General features: G+C 37.7%; 1 protein-coding gene across 1 annotated transcript in view; it reads left to right on the top strand.

Moving 5' to 3' along the window:
* The window catches only part of aco1 (aconitase 1, soluble), a 61254-nt gene extending 46849 nt beyond the window's left edge, over positions 1 to 14405 (top strand). Inside the window, exons 15-21 of the mRNA XM_062066232.1 lie at positions 2483 to 2607; positions 2688 to 2792; positions 2932 to 3074; positions 6818 to 6965; positions 9188 to 9310; positions 13947 to 14132; positions 14196 to 14405. Coding sequence (XP_061922216.1) covers positions 2483 to 2607; positions 2688 to 2792; positions 2932 to 3074; positions 6818 to 6965; positions 9188 to 9310; positions 13947 to 14132; positions 14196 to 14309 — 944 coding nt within the window. The 3' untranslated portion in view covers positions 14310 to 14405. The remainder of the gene's footprint in view (positions 1 to 2482; positions 2608 to 2687; positions 2793 to 2931; positions 3075 to 6817; positions 6966 to 9187; positions 9311 to 13946; positions 14133 to 14195) is intronic.
* The last annotated feature ends 5026 nt before the right edge of the window (positions 14406 to 19431 follow it).

The following is a 19431-nucleotide window of genomic DNA, read 5'->3' on the forward strand; positions in this document are numbered from 1 at the left end:
TTATCCTTTTAACATAACAATAACATACATATACACACAGGGTCGATTGCCAGGGTTAATGCAGTCAACATATATAACATAAAAACTAAATAAGATAAGGCTCAGAATTGGTTTCTTAACAAAACCTTTCTACATATAAAGTGCAACATTTCCACATATAAAGTGCAACATTAAACTGCTTCAAGTTGTTGCTCGGATTAAATAAAATGGCAAAACTTTTCTTCTACATACAAAAAGTGCAACATTAAACAGTTTCAAGTCAACTCAGCCTCAGATTAACTTTTCTTTTTCCCCCCCAGCCTTTAACCCTGGTGACTTTCACTCAATGTTCATGTTTTTTTGCCAGAAAAATCAGTTTATCCACATTGTCTGCAGAAAGAGCAGACCTGCTTGCAGTTAAAATGTCTCCAGCTGTGGAAAATACCCTTTGGCTGGGCACGGAGGTAGCAGGTATGACGAGGTAGTGCCTGGCTAACTTGGCAGTAAGAGGATATATGGGCTCATTGTTCTTCCACAATAGAAGTGGGTCAAAATCTAGTTTTTAATGCAATATGGTCTTAAATCTGCTGCTATAAAAACACCAACGGCATTTGTTATTGCTTTAGCCCTGCCTGACTCGCCGAGGAGAAGCTGCTTGAATGCGGTGGGATCTGTGTTTTTTCGTCTTTCTCTTCGTTGAAGTGATGTTATCCATTGTTGTGTCGCACCGCAAAGCCGAAATGTTCCCAAACGGGAGATCTTAACGAGGCAGGAGGGTCTTCCAGCTCTGGCTTTTGCATGTTGTAGTAGCCTGGTCGTTGCTAGCATGCATGTGTGTTGTGCCTCAGTGTGCATTGTTTACACAACGTGCGGTACGCTACTTAATGTGTCTGTGTGGAAACTCGTTCGGTACACCTCCGAACCGAACCCCCCGTAACGAAACGGTTCAATACAAATACACGTACCGTTACACCCTTACTGTGAACCTCACCCATCAGGCGGCAAACCAAATGACAATTTTTCTTAATTCATGTTTTAGAAAAAACCTTGGGACAATCCGTGGGCTGTAGATTGCAGCAATTCAATAGCGTACCACAACAGTGGTACGTGTGCCACAGTTTGAGAAACACTGCTTCAAATCGTTCCGCCTTTGAGTGGGGGGGCACCTGGGATGGCCTATCAGAATCTAGGGGCGCCACTGTCTACATGGACCCCAATTTCTCATTCGTTCATCTGTCTTCAGCAGCGTATTTTCGGTGAAAAAATTGTGTATCATTTTCATACAAAAGACTTTTATCACTGAAAATACACTGCCAAAACCAGATGTTCATGCTGTGACGTGAGAAATTCGGCCGCCATCTTGAAGTGGTGATGAGGAGCCGACGAGCAGCCTAAACTGACAGTTGACAGTAGAAAACAAAGATGGTGTTGAAAATAGGAATCTGGGGGATTACTTTTCACAAGTAAGATTTAACATTAACGTACTATTGGTTGTATTTTGTGAAAAGAATATTACCACAGAGTTGAGGAGGAGTAAATATCTTCAATAGTACTGAAATCGTAGCCGCTAGCAAACAAGAGTATGACCATAATAGAATTGCTTGTCAATGAAATTAATTACATTTAAAAATGTCATACTTGAATAATGTAATGTTGAAATAAATGATGAAGATAAAGATTGTAAAACATAATTTGGTTTTATTCTGAATACAGTGAAACATAATGGTGGTTTTAGCTGATATAAAGACTTTCAGGTGTTTATATATGTTTGTTTAAGTATTTGGCAGATGCTTTTATACAAAGCGACATACATAAAAAATACATATAAAACAATCACTGTAAACATTATCATTTAAGGGAAGAATGTAATAGAAAATATCAATACAAAGTGTCAAGACAGAATAAACTCTCTGCTGCTGCAGCAACAGAGATACAGTCTATAGGTCCCTAAGATATATAGATATCTAATGTATTCATACATTGTTTATGTAGGATATACGCATGTATATACAGTATAACCTAATCATATTGTTTCTTCAACTTAAAAATAGCTGACCGTTTTTTTCCCCCCTTCTCTGGGATTATATTCCCAGTTTTGATCTCGGACGTCTGGTCACTTCTAGCATATAAGAATATTCTATTACTGTTAAGCAAACTATGAATAATAAAACACGCCTAAACATGTGTCCTTTATCATAGCTACACGTATGAAAAAAAAACCGCTTAAAATTCAGTGGTATTCAGTGAGGTAAGATGAATTTAAATGCGCTGACAGTTCATTGCTCCTGCCAAATGAATTGCACTGAGTGGAGCGGATCACCACTCCAAGATGGCGGCCCCGCGTCTCGTCAGCGCCAGTAGGCAGTAGCGCTCGATGCTGCGTCTACTTAGAAGATGTCTATGGGTACCATCACTAAAAGCATCCCAGACCTTTTAAGCCTAAAAAAATATATCACACACCCTTTGAAATATGCTAACATTTTCTCTTTCTTTGCTTTGATAGGAATTAACGCCGACGGTAGAGAGATCTTCCTGAGGGATATTTGGCCCACACGAGAGGAGATCCAGCATGAAGAGAAAAGATTTGTCATTCCTTCCATGTTTAGAGAGGTCTACCAGAAAATCGAGGTATTACACCAGCTAATAATTAAGGTATTTATGGAATACTCGCTGGACTAATTTTAAGATGTGTGTATGGTCCATTGCAGAAAGTAAACGAACGCTGGAACTCGTTGGTGGCGCCATCCGACAATCTATATCCCTGGGACCCGACCTCGACTTACATTAAGTCCCCGCCCTTCTTTGACAATTTGGTAAATAGACACCTTTTGTCATCTCTTAAATATATAAATCTCCACAGAAAATAGTCAGGTTTGCAACTTCCAATGCCTATCTTTGACAATTTGCTTACTATCCAATGCTAATTTCAGGTTTTTGTGTATTTTTATTCAGACCATGCAGTTAAACCCTCCTAAGTCCATAAACGGTGCCTACGTGCTGCTAAACTTTGGCGATTCAGTCACCACGGACCATATTTCCCCTGCCGGTAACATCACCAGAAACAGTGCTGCTGCACGATACCTGTCAAGCAGAGGGTGAGTTACCAAAGTACCGTATTTTTCGGACTCTTAGGCTCACTTAAAATCCTTTCATTTTCTCAAAAATTGACAGTGTTCTTTATAACCTGGTGCGTCTAATGTACGGAATAATTCTGGTTGTGCTTACCTATCTCGAAGCTATTTTATTTGGTACATGGTGTAATGATAGCCAGTAGATGGCAGTCACACATAAGAGATGAGTGTGGACTGCAACATAGACATCTTATAAGTAGACGCAGTATTGGCTGCTGTGACGAGAGAAATTCGGCCGCCATCTTGAAGTGGTGATGAGGAGCCGGCGAGCAGCCTAAACTGACAGTTGACAGGTAGAAAACAAATATGCCGGGCTGTGTGAATGTGTAAATCGTGTCAAAGCGCTTTGAGTTCCTTGAAAAAAAAAACTCCCGTTTTTAGCGGGAGAATCCCCGTATTCAGCGCCTCTCCCGACAAACTCCCGGTATTCAGACTCAATGCGGACCTGAGTGGGGACAGCCGTTCTTACGTCCGCTTTCCCACAGTATAAACAGCTTGCCTGCCCAATGACGTCATAACATCTACGGCTTTTAGAGAGTAGAGTGCACAACAAGGAGAGAGAGTCCTTGGTTTCTCATGTGGGTTTATTGTTAGGCAGTTTCATTAACGTCCTCCCAGCGCGGTACCAACACACAACAACAGCAGTCACGTTTAGTCTACCGTAAAGCAGTTCGTCTGCAGTAAACAGCAATGTTGTGACACTCTTAAACCGGACAATACTGCCATCTACTGGATAGCCTGCAGAACACTGAAATTCAAGTATTTTATTTATATGTATAATAAAATGTAAAAAAAATATATATATATATATATATATATATATATATATATATATATATATATATATATATATATATATATATATATATACATATATATATATATATACATATATATATATAGCTAGAATTCACTGAAAGTCAAGTATTTCATACATATATATATATATATATATATATATATATATATATATATATATATATATATATATATATATATATATATATATATATATATATATATATATATATATATATATTATTTATATATATGAAATACTTGATTTGGTGAATTCTAGCTGTAAATATTCTCATCTAGTGTGTGTGTGACAATCATTGGTACTTTAATCTTTAAAACTTTAATCTTCTTAACCACGCCCCCCCACCTCCCGATATCAGAGGTCTCGAGGTTGGCAAGTATGGAGTTGAAAAGGAGCAAAGATCTTCAATAGTACTGAAATTGTAGCCGCTGGCAAACAAGAGTATGACCATAATAGAGTACTTAATACTTGAATAACATAAAGTTAAATAAATGATGAAGATAAAGATTGTAAAAGCCAACAGGGGTAAAAGTTAGGACCACAGTCCAGATTGTGTAAAGGGGGGCAGGGGTAATATATGTTAGCTAACTAGACAATCAGATGGACAGTGGCTATATAGTATTATACAAGTCTAAATTTAGTCTAGCTTTCCAACCCAATTTTGTGTAGCCCACCTTTGTGAAATGTGTGGGACAAAATATGTGATAAACAGGAAAAGGCCCTGCCACACTTACCTGACACAGATATATAGATATCTAATGTATTCATACATTGTTTATGTAGGATATACTCATATACTATATATATAACCTAATCATATTGTTTCTTGAATTTAAAAATAGCTGACCGTTTTTTTTCCCCTTCTCTGGGATTATATTCCCAGTTTTGATCTCGGACGTCTGGTCACTTATAGCATATAAGAATATTCTATTACTGTTAAGCAAACTATGAATAATAAAACATGTGTCCTTTACCATAGCTACACGTATGACAAAAAACGCGTGAAAATCAGTGGTATTCAGTGAGGTAAGATGAATTAAATGCGCTGACAGTTCATTGCTCCTGCCAAATGAATTGCACTGAGTGGAGCTGATCACCACTCCAAGATGGCGGCTCCGCGTCTCGTCAGCGCCAGTAGGCAGTAGCGGTCGATGCTGCGTACCCTTATAAGATGTCTATGGACTGCAAGATGACGCCAGTAAATATTGTAGTCCAACTTTGGTAAACTATGAAGCTGCACCGCTTGATGGTAGCTTGTGCGATATTGTACTGCTGTGTACAGGATCTGCGAGCTCTTAGTAGCCCGTAGGCTACCATGTTTACCGTATTTTTCGGAGTATAAATCGCTCCGGAGTATAAGTCGCACCGGCCGAAAATGCATGATAAAGAAGGAAAAAAACATATATAAGTCGCACTGCAGTATAAATCACATTTTTTGGGGAAATGTATTTGATAAAAGCCAACACCAAGAATAGACATTTGAAAGGCAATTTAGAATAAATAAAGAATAGTGAACAACAGGCTGAATAAGTGTACGTTATATGAGGCATAAATAACCAACTGAGAACGTGCCTGGTATGTTAACGTAACATATTATGGTAAGAGTCATTGAAATAACTATAACATATAGAACATGCTATACGTTTACCAAACAATCTGTCACTCCTAATCGCTAAACCCGATGAAATCTTATACGTCTAGTCTCTTACGTGAATGAGCTAAATAATATTTGATATTTTACGGTAATGTGTTAATAATTTCACACATAAGTCGCTCCTGAGTATAAGTCGCACCCCCGGCCAAACTATGAAATAAACTGCGACTTATAGTTCGAAAAATACGGTACCTTTTGTAAATTACTTCACTAAAGTACAAGAAAAGACAAACCTTGTGTTCTTACTGGAGAACATTCAGTTGAGAAGTAAACAATCTGAGTATTACAGCTACCGTAGTCAGATGTACAGTGCTTCAACATACATATATTATATTATGGCAAAATGGCACCCATTAGCAGACATATTATCTTTTGTTTTGCAATATTATGCAAAGCCAACTTTTCTTACTGTCCGGTACCTGCTGTTGTGTTTTTGGGATCTCAATAGGTCCTGAAAATTTGCGTGCATCCGCCATTGTAGTCCGTACCGACGCTGGCTGTACTCGATAAGCTTCTTCTTTTTCTCTGTCTTCTTGTTATGGGACATTCGTCTTCCATTGTTGCCATTTCTAATATAAAGTCGTGTAAAGTTTTAACTTATATCTATCGGTAGACTCACTATGGAAGCGCTAAGAACTACCAGTGTAGTGAGTTTACATTATTCACACACGGAATCTTCAGTTATTACAGAGTTCTGGTGGGACAATTTTTCACGGGACACATTTCCGGCGTTGTTGTTAGAGCCACAGATGAGGAGATGCTGCTCCGTTATTGATTGAAGTCAAGTCTGATTGTCATTAAAACAGTTTGCTCCATCTTTTGACACTTCTTCCAGTCCCGTCCTTGCACGCTACACCGCTACAACAAAGATGACGGGGAGAATACGCTGTCGAAGTGGAGCCACGTAAATAAGACCATCAACAAAATAGAGACAGTCAGAAAACGACTTTAAGATGGTCTGTAAAACATAATCTATGCAACATTTTGACCAAAGAACCACCATTACATGTTATGTAGACCACAAGGAATTGTTTTACATTTAGAAAAAAAATCATAATATGACCCTTTAATGCGCCCTATAATCCAGTGCGCCTTTTGTATGAAAATAGACCCGCTCATCGGCAGTGTGCCTTATAATATGGTGCGCCCTATGGTCCGGAAAAATACGGTAATGTGATTTGTTGTAAAAATAAAACCTGTACTGCATTGCCTGAAACTGTTATGTCTTGGCAGTGTCACCCCACGTGACTTCAACTCATACGGGTCGCGTCGAGGTAACGACGCTGTCATGGCCAGGGGAACCTTCGCCAACATCCGTCTGTTCAACAAATTCCTCAACAAGCAGGCGCCAAAAACAGTTTACCTGCCAACCGGAGAAACGGTAAGCAAAAATGCTGCTATGCACCTTAAACAACTTTGGAACCAAAACTGTAACATTCGTAAGTAAGATGTCGACTAGTAAGATGTCGACAAATGTCACCATTGGTGGCCATCTTTAGGCTATCTTTAGATTCTAACCCTCCCGACTTTCAGGATAAAGTTGCACTGATTGAGGAGATCGGTATGTTGAAGAAAGCAGACTTCTGTGTCTGTTTTACAAAACTCAAAACCAGTGAAGTTGGCACGTTGTGTAAATCGTAAATAAAAACAAAATACAATGATTTGCAAATCCTTTTCATCCTATATTCAATTGAAATACAAGGTATTTAACGTTCGAACTGGAAAACATTGTTATTTTTTGCAAATATTAGCTCATTTGGAATTTGATGGCAAAAAAGACTGATAAAGTTGAAGAATGTTCATCAAAGACTTATTTGGAACTTCCCACAGGTGAACAGGCTAATTGGGAACAGGTGGGTGCCATGATTAGGTATAAAAGCAGCTTCCATGAAATGCTCAGTCATTCACAAACAAGGATGGGGCGAGGGTCACCACTTTGTCAACAAATGCGTGAGCAAATTGTCCAACAGTTTAAAAACAACATTTCTCAACCAGCTATTACAAGGAATTTAGGGATTTCACCATCTACAGTCCGTATTATCATCAAAAGGTTCAGAGAATCTGGAGAAATCACTGCACGTAAGTGATGATATTATGGACCTTCGATCCCAGCATCAAAAAGCGACATCAGTGTGTAAAGGATATCACCACATGGGCTCAGGAACACTTCAGAAAACCACTGTCAGTAACTACAGTTCGTCGCTGCATCTGTAAGTGCAAGTTAAAACTCTACTGTGCAAAGCGAAAGCCATTTATCAACAACACCCAGAAACGCCGCCGGCTTCGCTGAGCCCGAGCTCATCTAAGATGGACTGATGTAAAGTGTTCTGTGGTCTGACGAGTCCACATTTTAAATTGTTTTTGGAAACTGTGGATGTCGTGTCCTCTGGAACAAAGAGGAAAAGAATCATTCAGATTGTTCTAGGCGCTAAGTTCAAAAGCCAGCATCTGTGATGGTATGGGGGTGTATTAGTGCCCAAGGCATGGGTAACTTACACATCTGTGAAGCCACCATTAATGCTGAAAGGTACATACAAGTTTTGGAGCAACATATGTTGCCATCCAAGCAACGTTATCATGGACGCCCCTGCTTATTTCAGCAAGACAGTGCCAAGCCACGTGTTACAACAGTGTGGCTTCATAGTAAAAGAGTGCGGGTACTAGACTGGCCTGCCTGTAGTCCAGACCTGTCTCCCATTGAAAATGTGTGGCGCAATATGAAGCCTAAAATACCACAATGGAGACCCCCGGACTGTTGAACAACTTAAGCTGTACATCAAGCAAGAATGGGAAAGAATTCCACCTGAGAAGCTTAAAAAATGTGTCTCCTCAGTTCCCAAACGTTTACTGAGTGTTGTTAAAAGGAAAGGCCATGTAACACAGTGGTAAAAATGCCCCTGTGCCAACTTTTTTTAAATGTGTTGCTGCCATTAAATTCTAAGTTAATGATTATTTGCAAAAAAAAAATGTTTCTCAGTCCGAACATTAAATGTCTTGTCTTTCAAAGGATTTGCAAATCATTGTATTCTATTTTCATAATATATTTTTACAAATTTATTTTACGTGCCAACTTCACTGGTTTTGGGTTTTGTATAAAGAGAAACCAACCTTCCTAATTTTCCAGGAATGCTCCGGGTGCGTGGAAATGAGTAGACTACTAATAGATCCTTCTCATTTCAAATGGCAACAAAGCGTGGGTTTGTGTGCAAGTAGTGAAGAGAGAGGCCAACACCCCATCCACAGAGCCTGACCAAAGCACCCTTAAATGTTACCCTTAAGTGTTAATAGAACACTTCTATTTTGAACGACAATTTACTGTATCAGGAACTACACTGACCAATTGCATGCAAGTTAAACCAGCCAACAGGATACTGCTGTATGAGGAAATGTTCTGTATCTGGACCTACACTATTGGAATTTGAATTAAGAGCCCTGCCATTGATGCTTCCAGTTTTCTGCTACAATGTCATTTCACAATATACGGTCAAGACAATCAGGGTTTGCTCTCACCTCACGGGCATTTCTCGAGAAATCAGGAGAATTGGATGTGGAGCAGGCTGAGGGTGCTTTCATCTCTAATGAAGAATACTTTGTGTTGTCCAGATGGATGTGTTTGACGCAGCGGACCGATACAGCCAGTTGGGAGTTCCTCTAATGATTCTTACCGGGAAGGAGTATGGTTCCGGAAGCTCAAGAGACTGGGCAGCAAAAGGTCCATTATTACTGGTAAAGGATGTCTTTACTTCCTCCGAGGTTAACTTTACCACAATATTGTATTTATAGGATTGACTAATATTACGCAAAGGCTAATGGTAACTGCAGCTTGTACTGTATTGGGCTCAGAGCTAAATGTTGAAATAGTGTTTTACATTTCTCCCATATAAAATTTTATCCAAATGAAGTATTAACTTAAATCAAAATAAAGTCAGTTAAGAAATGTTTTTGTTTTTCTCAGATAATAGTAACAAACAAATCAAGTGAGGAACTGTAGGCAGGTCAGGTAGATTCCAGTTTTAATCCACAGAGCAATACAAATATATTTTGCTTTTTATACCATTTGAAGTGGCATGGAGCCCACTAAAATAAGCTATCTATTGCAGTGTAACCTCAATTTACGAACGCGACTGGCTCTTGAACATGGCTTGTAAGACGGAAAGTTTGTATAATGAAGCAGAGTTCCCCATAAGAATCAATATAAACATGAATACCGTATTTTTCGGACTATAAGTCGCTCCGGAGTATAAGTCGCACCGGCCGAAAATGCATAATAAAGAAGGCAAAAAACATATATAAGTCGCACTGGAGTATAAGTCGCATTTTTGGGGGAATTTATTTGATAAAACCCAACACCAAGAATAGACATTTGAAAGGCAATTTAAAATAAATAAAGAATAGTGAACAACAGGCTGAATAAGTGTACGTTATATGACGCATAAATAACCAACTGGTATTTTAACATCCCTAGAGGGGGGGGTTACCCACATATGCGGTCCTCTCCAAGGTTTCTCATAGTCATTCACACCGACGTCCCACTGGGGGTGAGTTTTCCTCGCCCTTATGTGGTTATGTCGTTTTGGCTTGTCCAGCCCTTTGAGACACTTTTGATTTAGGGCTATATAAATAAACATTGGTTGATTGATTGAACGTAACATATTATGGTAAGAGTCATTCAAATAACTATAACATATAGAACATGCTGTACGTTTACCAAAAAATCTGTCACTCCTAATCGCTAAATCCGATGAAATCTTATACGTCTAGTCCAGTGGTTCTTAACCTGGGCTCGATCGAACCCTAAGGGTTCGGTGAGTCGGGCTCAGGGGTTCGGCAGAGGTCAAGACACACCCGACTCATCGTGTAAATAAAAACTTCTCCCTATCTGCGTATTATGGATACGGCAACAGCAGAAGTCACACTGCTGTGTAATTTCTTGTGAGTTTATGCACTGTGTTGGTTTTGTTGTTTGAACAAGGTGATGTTAATGCACGGTTAATTTTGTGCACCAGTAATAAAACATGGTAACACTTTAGTATGGGGAACATATTCACCATTAATTAGTTGCTTATTAACATGCAAATTAGTAAAATATTGGCTTTTAACTAGTCATTATTAAGTACTTATTAATGCCTTATTTGGCATGGCCTTATTATAACCCTAACCCTCTAACCCTGGCCCTAACCCTCTAACCCTGGCCCTAACCCTAACCAAATAACTCTAAATTAAGTCTTTATTACTTAGAATATGTTCCCCTAGTGTCCAAAAAACTCAAAATTAAGTCTTTGTTACTTAGAATATGTTCCCCATACTAAAGTGTTACCAAAAACATATAACATTGTCTTGAATTTGAAAAAAAAAAAAAAAACATTTTATTTTTCACTAAAGAAGGGTTCGGTGAATGCGCATATGAAACTGGTGGGGTTAAGAACCACTGGTCTAGTCTCTTACGTGAATGAGCTAAATAATATTATTTGATATTTTACGGTAATGTGTTAATCATTTCACACATAAGTCGCTCCCGAGTATAAGTCATACCCCTGGCCAAACTATGAAAAAAACTGTGACTTATAGTCCGAAAAATACGGTAATTGGTTCTAGCCTTGACAAAAGTCCCTATTTTAGCAAAAAAAAAACATATATATATTATGTGTATTAACTCAGGAAATACGTCCTTTGAATATGACCAATATATGATCCTGTAACAACTTGGTATCGGATCGATACCTACATTTGTGGTATCATCCAAAACTAATGTAAAGCATCAAACAACAGAAGAATAAGTGATTATTACATTTTATCACAAGTGTAGATAGAACATGTTAAAAGAGAAAATAAGCAGATATTAACAGTAAATGAACAAGTGGATTAATAATACATTTTTACAACTTGTACCTCATAATTTTGACAAAATAACAGAATGATACATGACACAATATGTTACTACATATGTCAGCAGACAAATTAGGAACCTGTGTTTGCTTACTTACTACTAAAAGATAAGTTTTCTCGTATGTTCACTATTTTATTTAAGGACAAAATTGCAATAAGAAACATATGTTTAATGTACCCTAAGATTTTTGGTTAAAATACAGCCAACAATGCAATTTTTTGCTGTCCCCTTTATTTAGAAAAGTATCGAAATACATTTTGGTACCAGAACCAGTACTAAAATATTGATATCGGAACAACCCTAGTCCTAATATTTACAAGAAATAAGATCATATTTGTCCCTAAAAAACAGAAAACTGTCGCTGAGGTCTCATTGCGGGAAGCCGTGATGTTTGAATCCCACTTTTCTGGGTTCTATCTAGAGATGTCCGATAATATCGGACTGCCGATATTATCGGCCGATAAATGCTCTAAAATATAATATCAGAAATTATCGGTTTCAATAAGTAAAATTTATGACATTTTAAAACGCTGCTGTACGGAGTGGTACATGGACCTAGGGAGAAGTACAGAGCAGTTGCGTCTCCCAGTCATACTTGCCAACCCTCCCGATTTTCCCGGGAGACTCCCGAATTTCAGTGCCCCTCCCGAAAATCTCCCGGGGCAACCATTCTCCAGAATTTCTCCCGATTTCCACCCAGACAACAATATTGGGGGCGTGCCTTAAAGGCACTGCCTTTGCGTGCCGGCCCAATCACGTAATATCTACGGCTTTTCACACACACAAGTGAATGCAAGGCATACTTGGTCAACAGCCATACAGGTCACACTGAGGGTGTCCGTATAAACAACTTTAACACTGTTACAAATATGCGCCACACTGTGAACCCACACCAAACAAGAATGACAAACACATTTCGGGAGAACATCCGCGCCGTAACACAACATAAACACAACAGAACAAATACCCAGAACCCCTTGCAGCACTAACTCTTCCGGGACGCTACAATGTACACCCCGCCCACCTCAACCTCCTCCTGTCCCAAATTCCAAGCTGCTGTTTTGAGGCATGTTAAAAAAAAATAATGCACTTTGTGACTTCAATAATTAATATGGCAGTGCCATGTTGGCATTTTTTTCCATAACTTGAGTTGATTTATTTTGGAAAACCTTGTTACATTGTTTAATGCAGGGGTGTCCAAAGTGCGGCCCGGGGGCCATTTGCGGCCCGCAGGTAATTCTTTAATGGCCTCCCGGCACATTCTAAAAATGCCATTAAAAAAAATAAAAAACATAAAAAGTGGTATAAAAGAGCAAACAGGTGAAATGTAACAAGAAAATGTTGCTATGTTGACTCTAATAACACAAAGCTGTCATGCAGGCTGTTTCTTTCTTTAAAAAATAATGAATCAAAAACAATGTTATCATGAATTATTAACCTATTCAAGGCTCCAATTACGTCACATTAAATATTCCACTTTGAGATATTTTTTTGAGGAAAATGTTGCATATTTTGTGTTTGCCATATAAAAAACTACGTTTTTTTAAAGAATGGCCTAAAACGAACAAACAAAGAACATAATAAACAACAATAAAAGTTATAATTGACGGATAGATCTGAAGTTGATCTCGAGACTATTGTGTTAAAAGTTTTTAAAAAATGTACGATTAATTATTTAACACTTTACTGAGCAGGACCCTTTTGGATCCCCAATAATTTTAGTGGGACTTTTTTTTTTTTTTTTTTAAGTGTCATTGCTCAAAAAATAATAATAAATTAAAATCAATGTTGTTATGAGTTATGTTATGAGCTCCAATTATTGTATAATCTGAAATGTTCCACTTTAAAATTTTATTGGGGGAAAATATTGCATATTTTGTGTTTTTTCATTAAAAAAACAGGGTTTTCTTTGACAAAAAGGGCATACAACTTAAAAAAAAATTTAAAAACGTTATATTGACAGATAGACCTATTGTTGATCTAGATATTTAAACTTTGAATAATAATAGTAATACTAAATAATGACAGATTTTTAATGTATTTTTTTAACCTAAACCCTATGGGGTCCCCGGGATCAAGCCTGAGTGCAGGCCTAAATGTATATTTTGTATACATATATTGCATTGTTTTTAAAAAAAATATCAAAATGGCCCCCGCTTGCTTTGATTTTTCAGTGTGCGGCCCTCGATGGAAAAAGTTTGGACACCCCTGGTTTAATGCATCCAGCGGGGCATCACAACAAAATTAGGCATAATAATGTGTTAATTCCACAACTGTATATATCGGTATCGGTTGATATTGGAATCGGTAATATCGCAATATCGGATATCGGCCAAAAAGCCATTATCGGACATCTCTAGTTCTATCCCACTGAGTTCTTTTGTAAAAGTTACAAAATCAATAGAAACAGTATCTACTGTCATGCGACACTTAAAACTCTGCATTTGCTTAGCTGATATTTGTGTTTCCCCAAAGGGCATAAAGGCAGTTCTTGCCGAGAGCTACGAGCGCATTCACCGGAGTAATCTGGTGGGGATGGGAATCATCCCGCTGGAGTATTTACCGGGAGACACCGCCGACAGTCTGGGCTTGACTGGAAGAGAGCGCTACAGCGTCTCTATACCCGAGCAGATCACCACCAGGATGATCGTCGTCGTGACGGTAACCTTCAAACTCCCGTGTGTCTTTCAAACATATTTGTCAATAACAACGTCTACTTCACAGCTCGACACGGGGAAAACATTCCAGGTACGCATGAGATTCGACACGGATGTGGAAGTGGCCTATTTCCACCACGGGGGGATCCTGAACTACATGATCCGCAAGATGTCGGAATGAGAGCAAGTGCATGCATGTGTTGATGGAAAAAAAGAATCCACCAAATTTTAACTCAAAAATGTCTAGTTCCATTAAATTGTTGCTTCTCCTCCTAAATCATCACACAAAAGGAAGGTGAATTCTTGATAGACGTCGCAATGCTTTCATTTATTGCCAAAGCCTCCGACTTTCCCGGATTCCGCAGAAGACTCCTAAATTCTCTGGTCTCCCGACTGAAGTTGGCTTGATGCATCAGCGAGTGGGTTGACAAAAGGCTAAACAATTCACAGGGAAAGGTACAAAACCCAAAACCAGTGAAGTTGGCACGTTGTGTAAATGGTAAATAAAAACAGAATACAATGATTTGCAAATCCTTTTCAACTTATATTCAATTGAATAGACTGCAAAGACAAGATACTTAACCTTCGAACTGGTAAACGTTATTTTTTGCAAATATTAGCTCATTTGGAATTGGATGCATGCAACATGTTTCAAAAAAGTGGCAAAAAAGACTGAGAAAGTTTAGGAACAGGTTGATTGGGAACAGGTGAGTGTCATGATTGGGTAAAAAAGCAGCTTCCGTTAAATGCTCAGTCATTCACAAACAAGGATGGGGCGAAGATCACCACTTTGTCAACAAATGCGTGAGCAAATTGTGGAACAGTTTAAGATCAACATTTCTCAACCAGCTATTGCAAGGAATTTAGGGAATTCACCATCTACAGTCTGTAATATCATCAAAAGGTTCAGAGAATCTGGAGAAACCACTGCACATAAGCTGCATGGCCGAAAACCAAAACTGCATCAAAAAGCGACATCAGTGTGTAAAGGATATCACCACATGGGCTCAGGAACACTTCAGAAAACCACTGTCAGTAACTACAGTTGGTCGCTACATCTGTAAGTGCAAGTTAAAACTACTATGCAAAGCGAAAGCCATTTATCAACAACACCCAGAAACGCCTCCGGCTTCGCGGGGCCCAAACTTGTCTAAGATGGACTGATGCAAAGTGAAAAAGTGTTCTGTGGTCTGACGAGTCCACATTTCAAATTGTTTGTGGAAACTGTGGACGTCGTGTCCTCCGGACCAAAGAGGAAAATAACCTTCCGGACTGTTAGAGGCGCAAAGTTGAAAAGCCAGCATCTGTGATGGTATGGGGGTGTATTAGTGCCCAAGGCATGGGTAACTTACACATCTGTGAAGGCACCATTAATGCTGAAAGGTACATACAGCAACATATGTTGCCTTTTTCAAGGACGCCCCTGCTTATTTCAGCAAGAAAATGCCAAGCCACGTGTTACAACAGCGTGGCTTCATAGTAAAAGAATGCGGGTACTAGACTGGCCTGCCTGTAGTCCAGACCTGTCTCCCATTGAAAATGTGTGGCGCATTATGAAGCCTAAAATACCACAATGGAGACTCCGGATTGTTGCTGTACATCAAGCAAGAATGGGAAAGAATTCCACCTGAGAAGCTTCAAAAATGTGTCTCCTCAGTTCCCAAACGTTTACTGAGTGTTGTTAAAAGGAAAGGCCATGTAACACAGTGGTGAACATGCCCCTGTGCCAACTTTTTTTCAATGTGTTGCTGCCATTAAATTCCAAGTTAATGATTATTTGCAAAAAAAAAAAGAAGTTTCTCAGTTAGAATATTAAATATCTTGTCTTTGCAGTCTATTCAATTGAATATAAGTTGAATTGGATTTGCAAATCATTGTATTCTGTTTTTATTTACCATTTACACAACGTGCCAACTTCACTGGTTTTGGGTTGTGTATGACAGCCTGACATCCATATTCCCATGTTAAGTCATTATGAGATAAAACGTTACATTTGAGATTGAAAATTTAAATTGTTAGATAACATGAATTTTATGAGATTTAAAATAGGAATGATGAGGGGCAAAATGCCTTCACTTCACTGTTCAGGATTGCGTAGCCATGTGTTTTATCCCGCAATGTTGTCATTTGATCCCATAAGTACGACTTAGCATCATGTCTTTTCGGGGACAAAAAAACTGCTTCTATCGTAAGTTGCTTCTAAGGAGATCAAAAATTAACAAAATTACAATTCTAATGCATGCATTCTGCACACTTTGCAGCGTGGATACGTCTATAAAGAGCAGAGTCGCGGTTGGAATGATACATTGGATCATATCTACTTAGGAACATCGTGAGACTAGAGGCCATATGATTTTTCGTAGTAGGATTGTCGTTCTTGATGGGGGGTTTTAATCGTCTTCAAATATGTCTTCACTGTACATTGTTACCTTTTTGTGTTCGGAATGCATTTTCAGTATGAAACTAATAATATATATGTAATAGAACTCATGTGCCACTATGCTAACTAGGGATGCTGATGCTTCATTCATGTTGCTGCTCCTTGACCGTAGCGATGCTTTCCATACCGTCGATCATAACATTCTATTAGAGCGTATCAAAACACGTATTGGTATGTCAGACTTAGCCTTGGCTTGGTTTAACTCCTATCTTACTGACAGGATGCAGTGCATCTCCCATAACAATGTGACCTCGGAGTATGTTAAGGTAACGTGCGGAGTTCCACAGGGTTCGGTTCTTGGCCATGCACTCTTCAGCATCTACATGCTGCCGCTAGGTGACATCCTACATGATGACACCCAACTCTACATGTCCCTAAACCTGACCAACACGCCGGATTGTACTCAGCTGGAGGCGTGTCTTAGTGAAATTTAACAATGGATGTCCAGCAACTTTTTGCATCTTAACACTAACAAAAAGGAAAATGCTGATTATCGGTCCTGCTAGACACCAACACCTATTTAATAATACCACCTTAACATTTGACAACATAACAATTATACACTTATTTAATAATACTACCTTAACGTTCCACAACAAAACAATTATACTCTTATTAAATAATACCCCCTTAACATTTGAGAATTATACAATTATTTAATAATACCACCTTAACATTTGACAACAAAACAATCATACACCTAATTAATACCACCTTAACATTTGACAACAAAACAATCATACACCTAATTAATAATACCATCTTAACATTTGACAACCAAACAATTATACACCTATTTAATAATACCACCTTAACATTCCACAACAAAACAATTATACTCTTATTTAATAATACCAACTTAACATTCCACAACAAAACAATTATACTCTTATTTAATATAACCACCTTAACATTTGACAACTAAACAATTATACACTTATGTAATAATACCACCTTAACATTTGACAACAAAACAATTATACACTTATTTAATAATACCACCTTAACATTCGACAACAAAACAATTATACTCCTATTTAATAATACTACCTTAACATTTGACAACAAAACAATGATACACTTATTTAATTATACCACCTTAACATTTGACAACCAAAAAATTATACACCTATTTAATAATACCACCTTAACATTTGACAACAAAACAATTCTACACTTACTTAGTAATACCACCCTAACATTCGACAATAAAATAATTACACTCTTATTTAATAATAACACCTTAACATTTGACAACCAAACAATTCTACAATTCTACACTTAATAATACCACCTTAACATTTGACAACTATACACTTGTTCAATAATACCACCTTAACATTTGACAACCAAACAATTATACACATATTTAATAATACCACCTTAACATTTGACAACCAAACAATTATACACCAATTTAATAATACCACCTTAACATTTGACAATAAAATAATTATACACCTATTTAATAATACCACCTTAACATTTGACAACTATACACTTGTTCAATAATACCACCTTAACATTTGACAACCAAACAATTATACACTTATTTAATAATACCACCTTAACATTTGAAAACAAAACAATGACACAAAGCGACTTGGTAAAGAATCTCGATATTATCTTCGACCCAACTCTCTGCCCTGATGTGGGATCCGAGCCGAGGATGTGGTTGTGGCTTGTGCAGCCCTTTGAGACGTTTGTGATTACGGGCTACAGAAGTCAACTTTGATTGATGTGCCACTAAAGGAATAACAAATAAAAACGGTGCATTACCATTCCTTGCAGTGAATATTATTTACAAATGGGAAAAACACATTTATTGTATGCTATTACAAAAGAGGTATGTTTCAAATCAAACTATGGGCTCTACCACATGAGCTAGGCACGTGGAAGGGGTGTCCAAACTTTTTCCAAGAACAAAAAGCATGCGGAGGCTAGTTTATTTTGTAAAGAAATGCTAAAAACTGACATGTTGAGTTGAGTTTGTGTTCATTTTGAACATGCATGAATACAACATGATTTATCACAATTTCCAGTTTCTATTCAACATGTTCGAAAAGGAGCAGGAAGAAGCAGAGCTTATTTAATCCTACCCATTTTCCTTTACATAGCACTTGCTAACACTTTTGTTCACTTTCTGTTCTAAATTTATTCACACTATACTCCATAAGTAATAACATTAAAAATAAATAATAATTAGTGCTGTAAGTTATATTTCATAAAGTGAAATAAATGAGATTATCTAGAAAATGAATGGATGGATGGAATAAATTCAGAATGTTTATCATGGTTCTTCTTTGTGCTTTGTAAACACTTTAAGTTTGAACAGTTTCTTAAATTGGGTCATATCAGTGCATTGTTTGATTTCTTTGATTAATCCATTCCATAATGTAATTCCTCATTCTGATATACTGAAGGTCTTAAGTGTTGTACGTGCATACAAATGTTTTAAATTACATTTTTCTCGAAGGTTATATTTCTCCTCTTTAGTTGAGAAGAATTGTTGTACATTCTCGGGTAGCAGGTTATAGTTTGCTTTGTGTATAATTTTAGCTGTTTGCAAATGCACTATATCGAGGAATTTCCCTATTTTCGATTGAATAAATAAAGGGTTTGTATGTTCTCTATATCCAACATTATGTATTATTCTAACTGATCTTTTTTGTAACACCGTTAATGAATGAAGTGTACTTTTGTAGTTATTTCCCCATATTTCTGCACAGTAACTCAGATATGGTAACACTAGCGAGCAGTAGAGGATATGAAGTGATTTTTGCTCTAGAACATGTTTTGCTTTATTCATTATTGACGTGTTTCTTGCTACTTTATGTTGTATATTTTTTACATGAGATTTCCA

The sequence above is a fragment of the Entelurus aequoreus genome, linkage group LG12 (genome assembly GCF_033978785.1).
Source record: "Entelurus aequoreus isolate RoL-2023_Sb linkage group LG12, RoL_Eaeq_v1.1, whole genome shotgun sequence".
In the NCBI taxonomy this organism is placed as follows: domain Eukaryota; kingdom Metazoa; phylum Chordata; class Actinopteri; order Syngnathiformes; family Syngnathidae; genus Entelurus; species Entelurus aequoreus.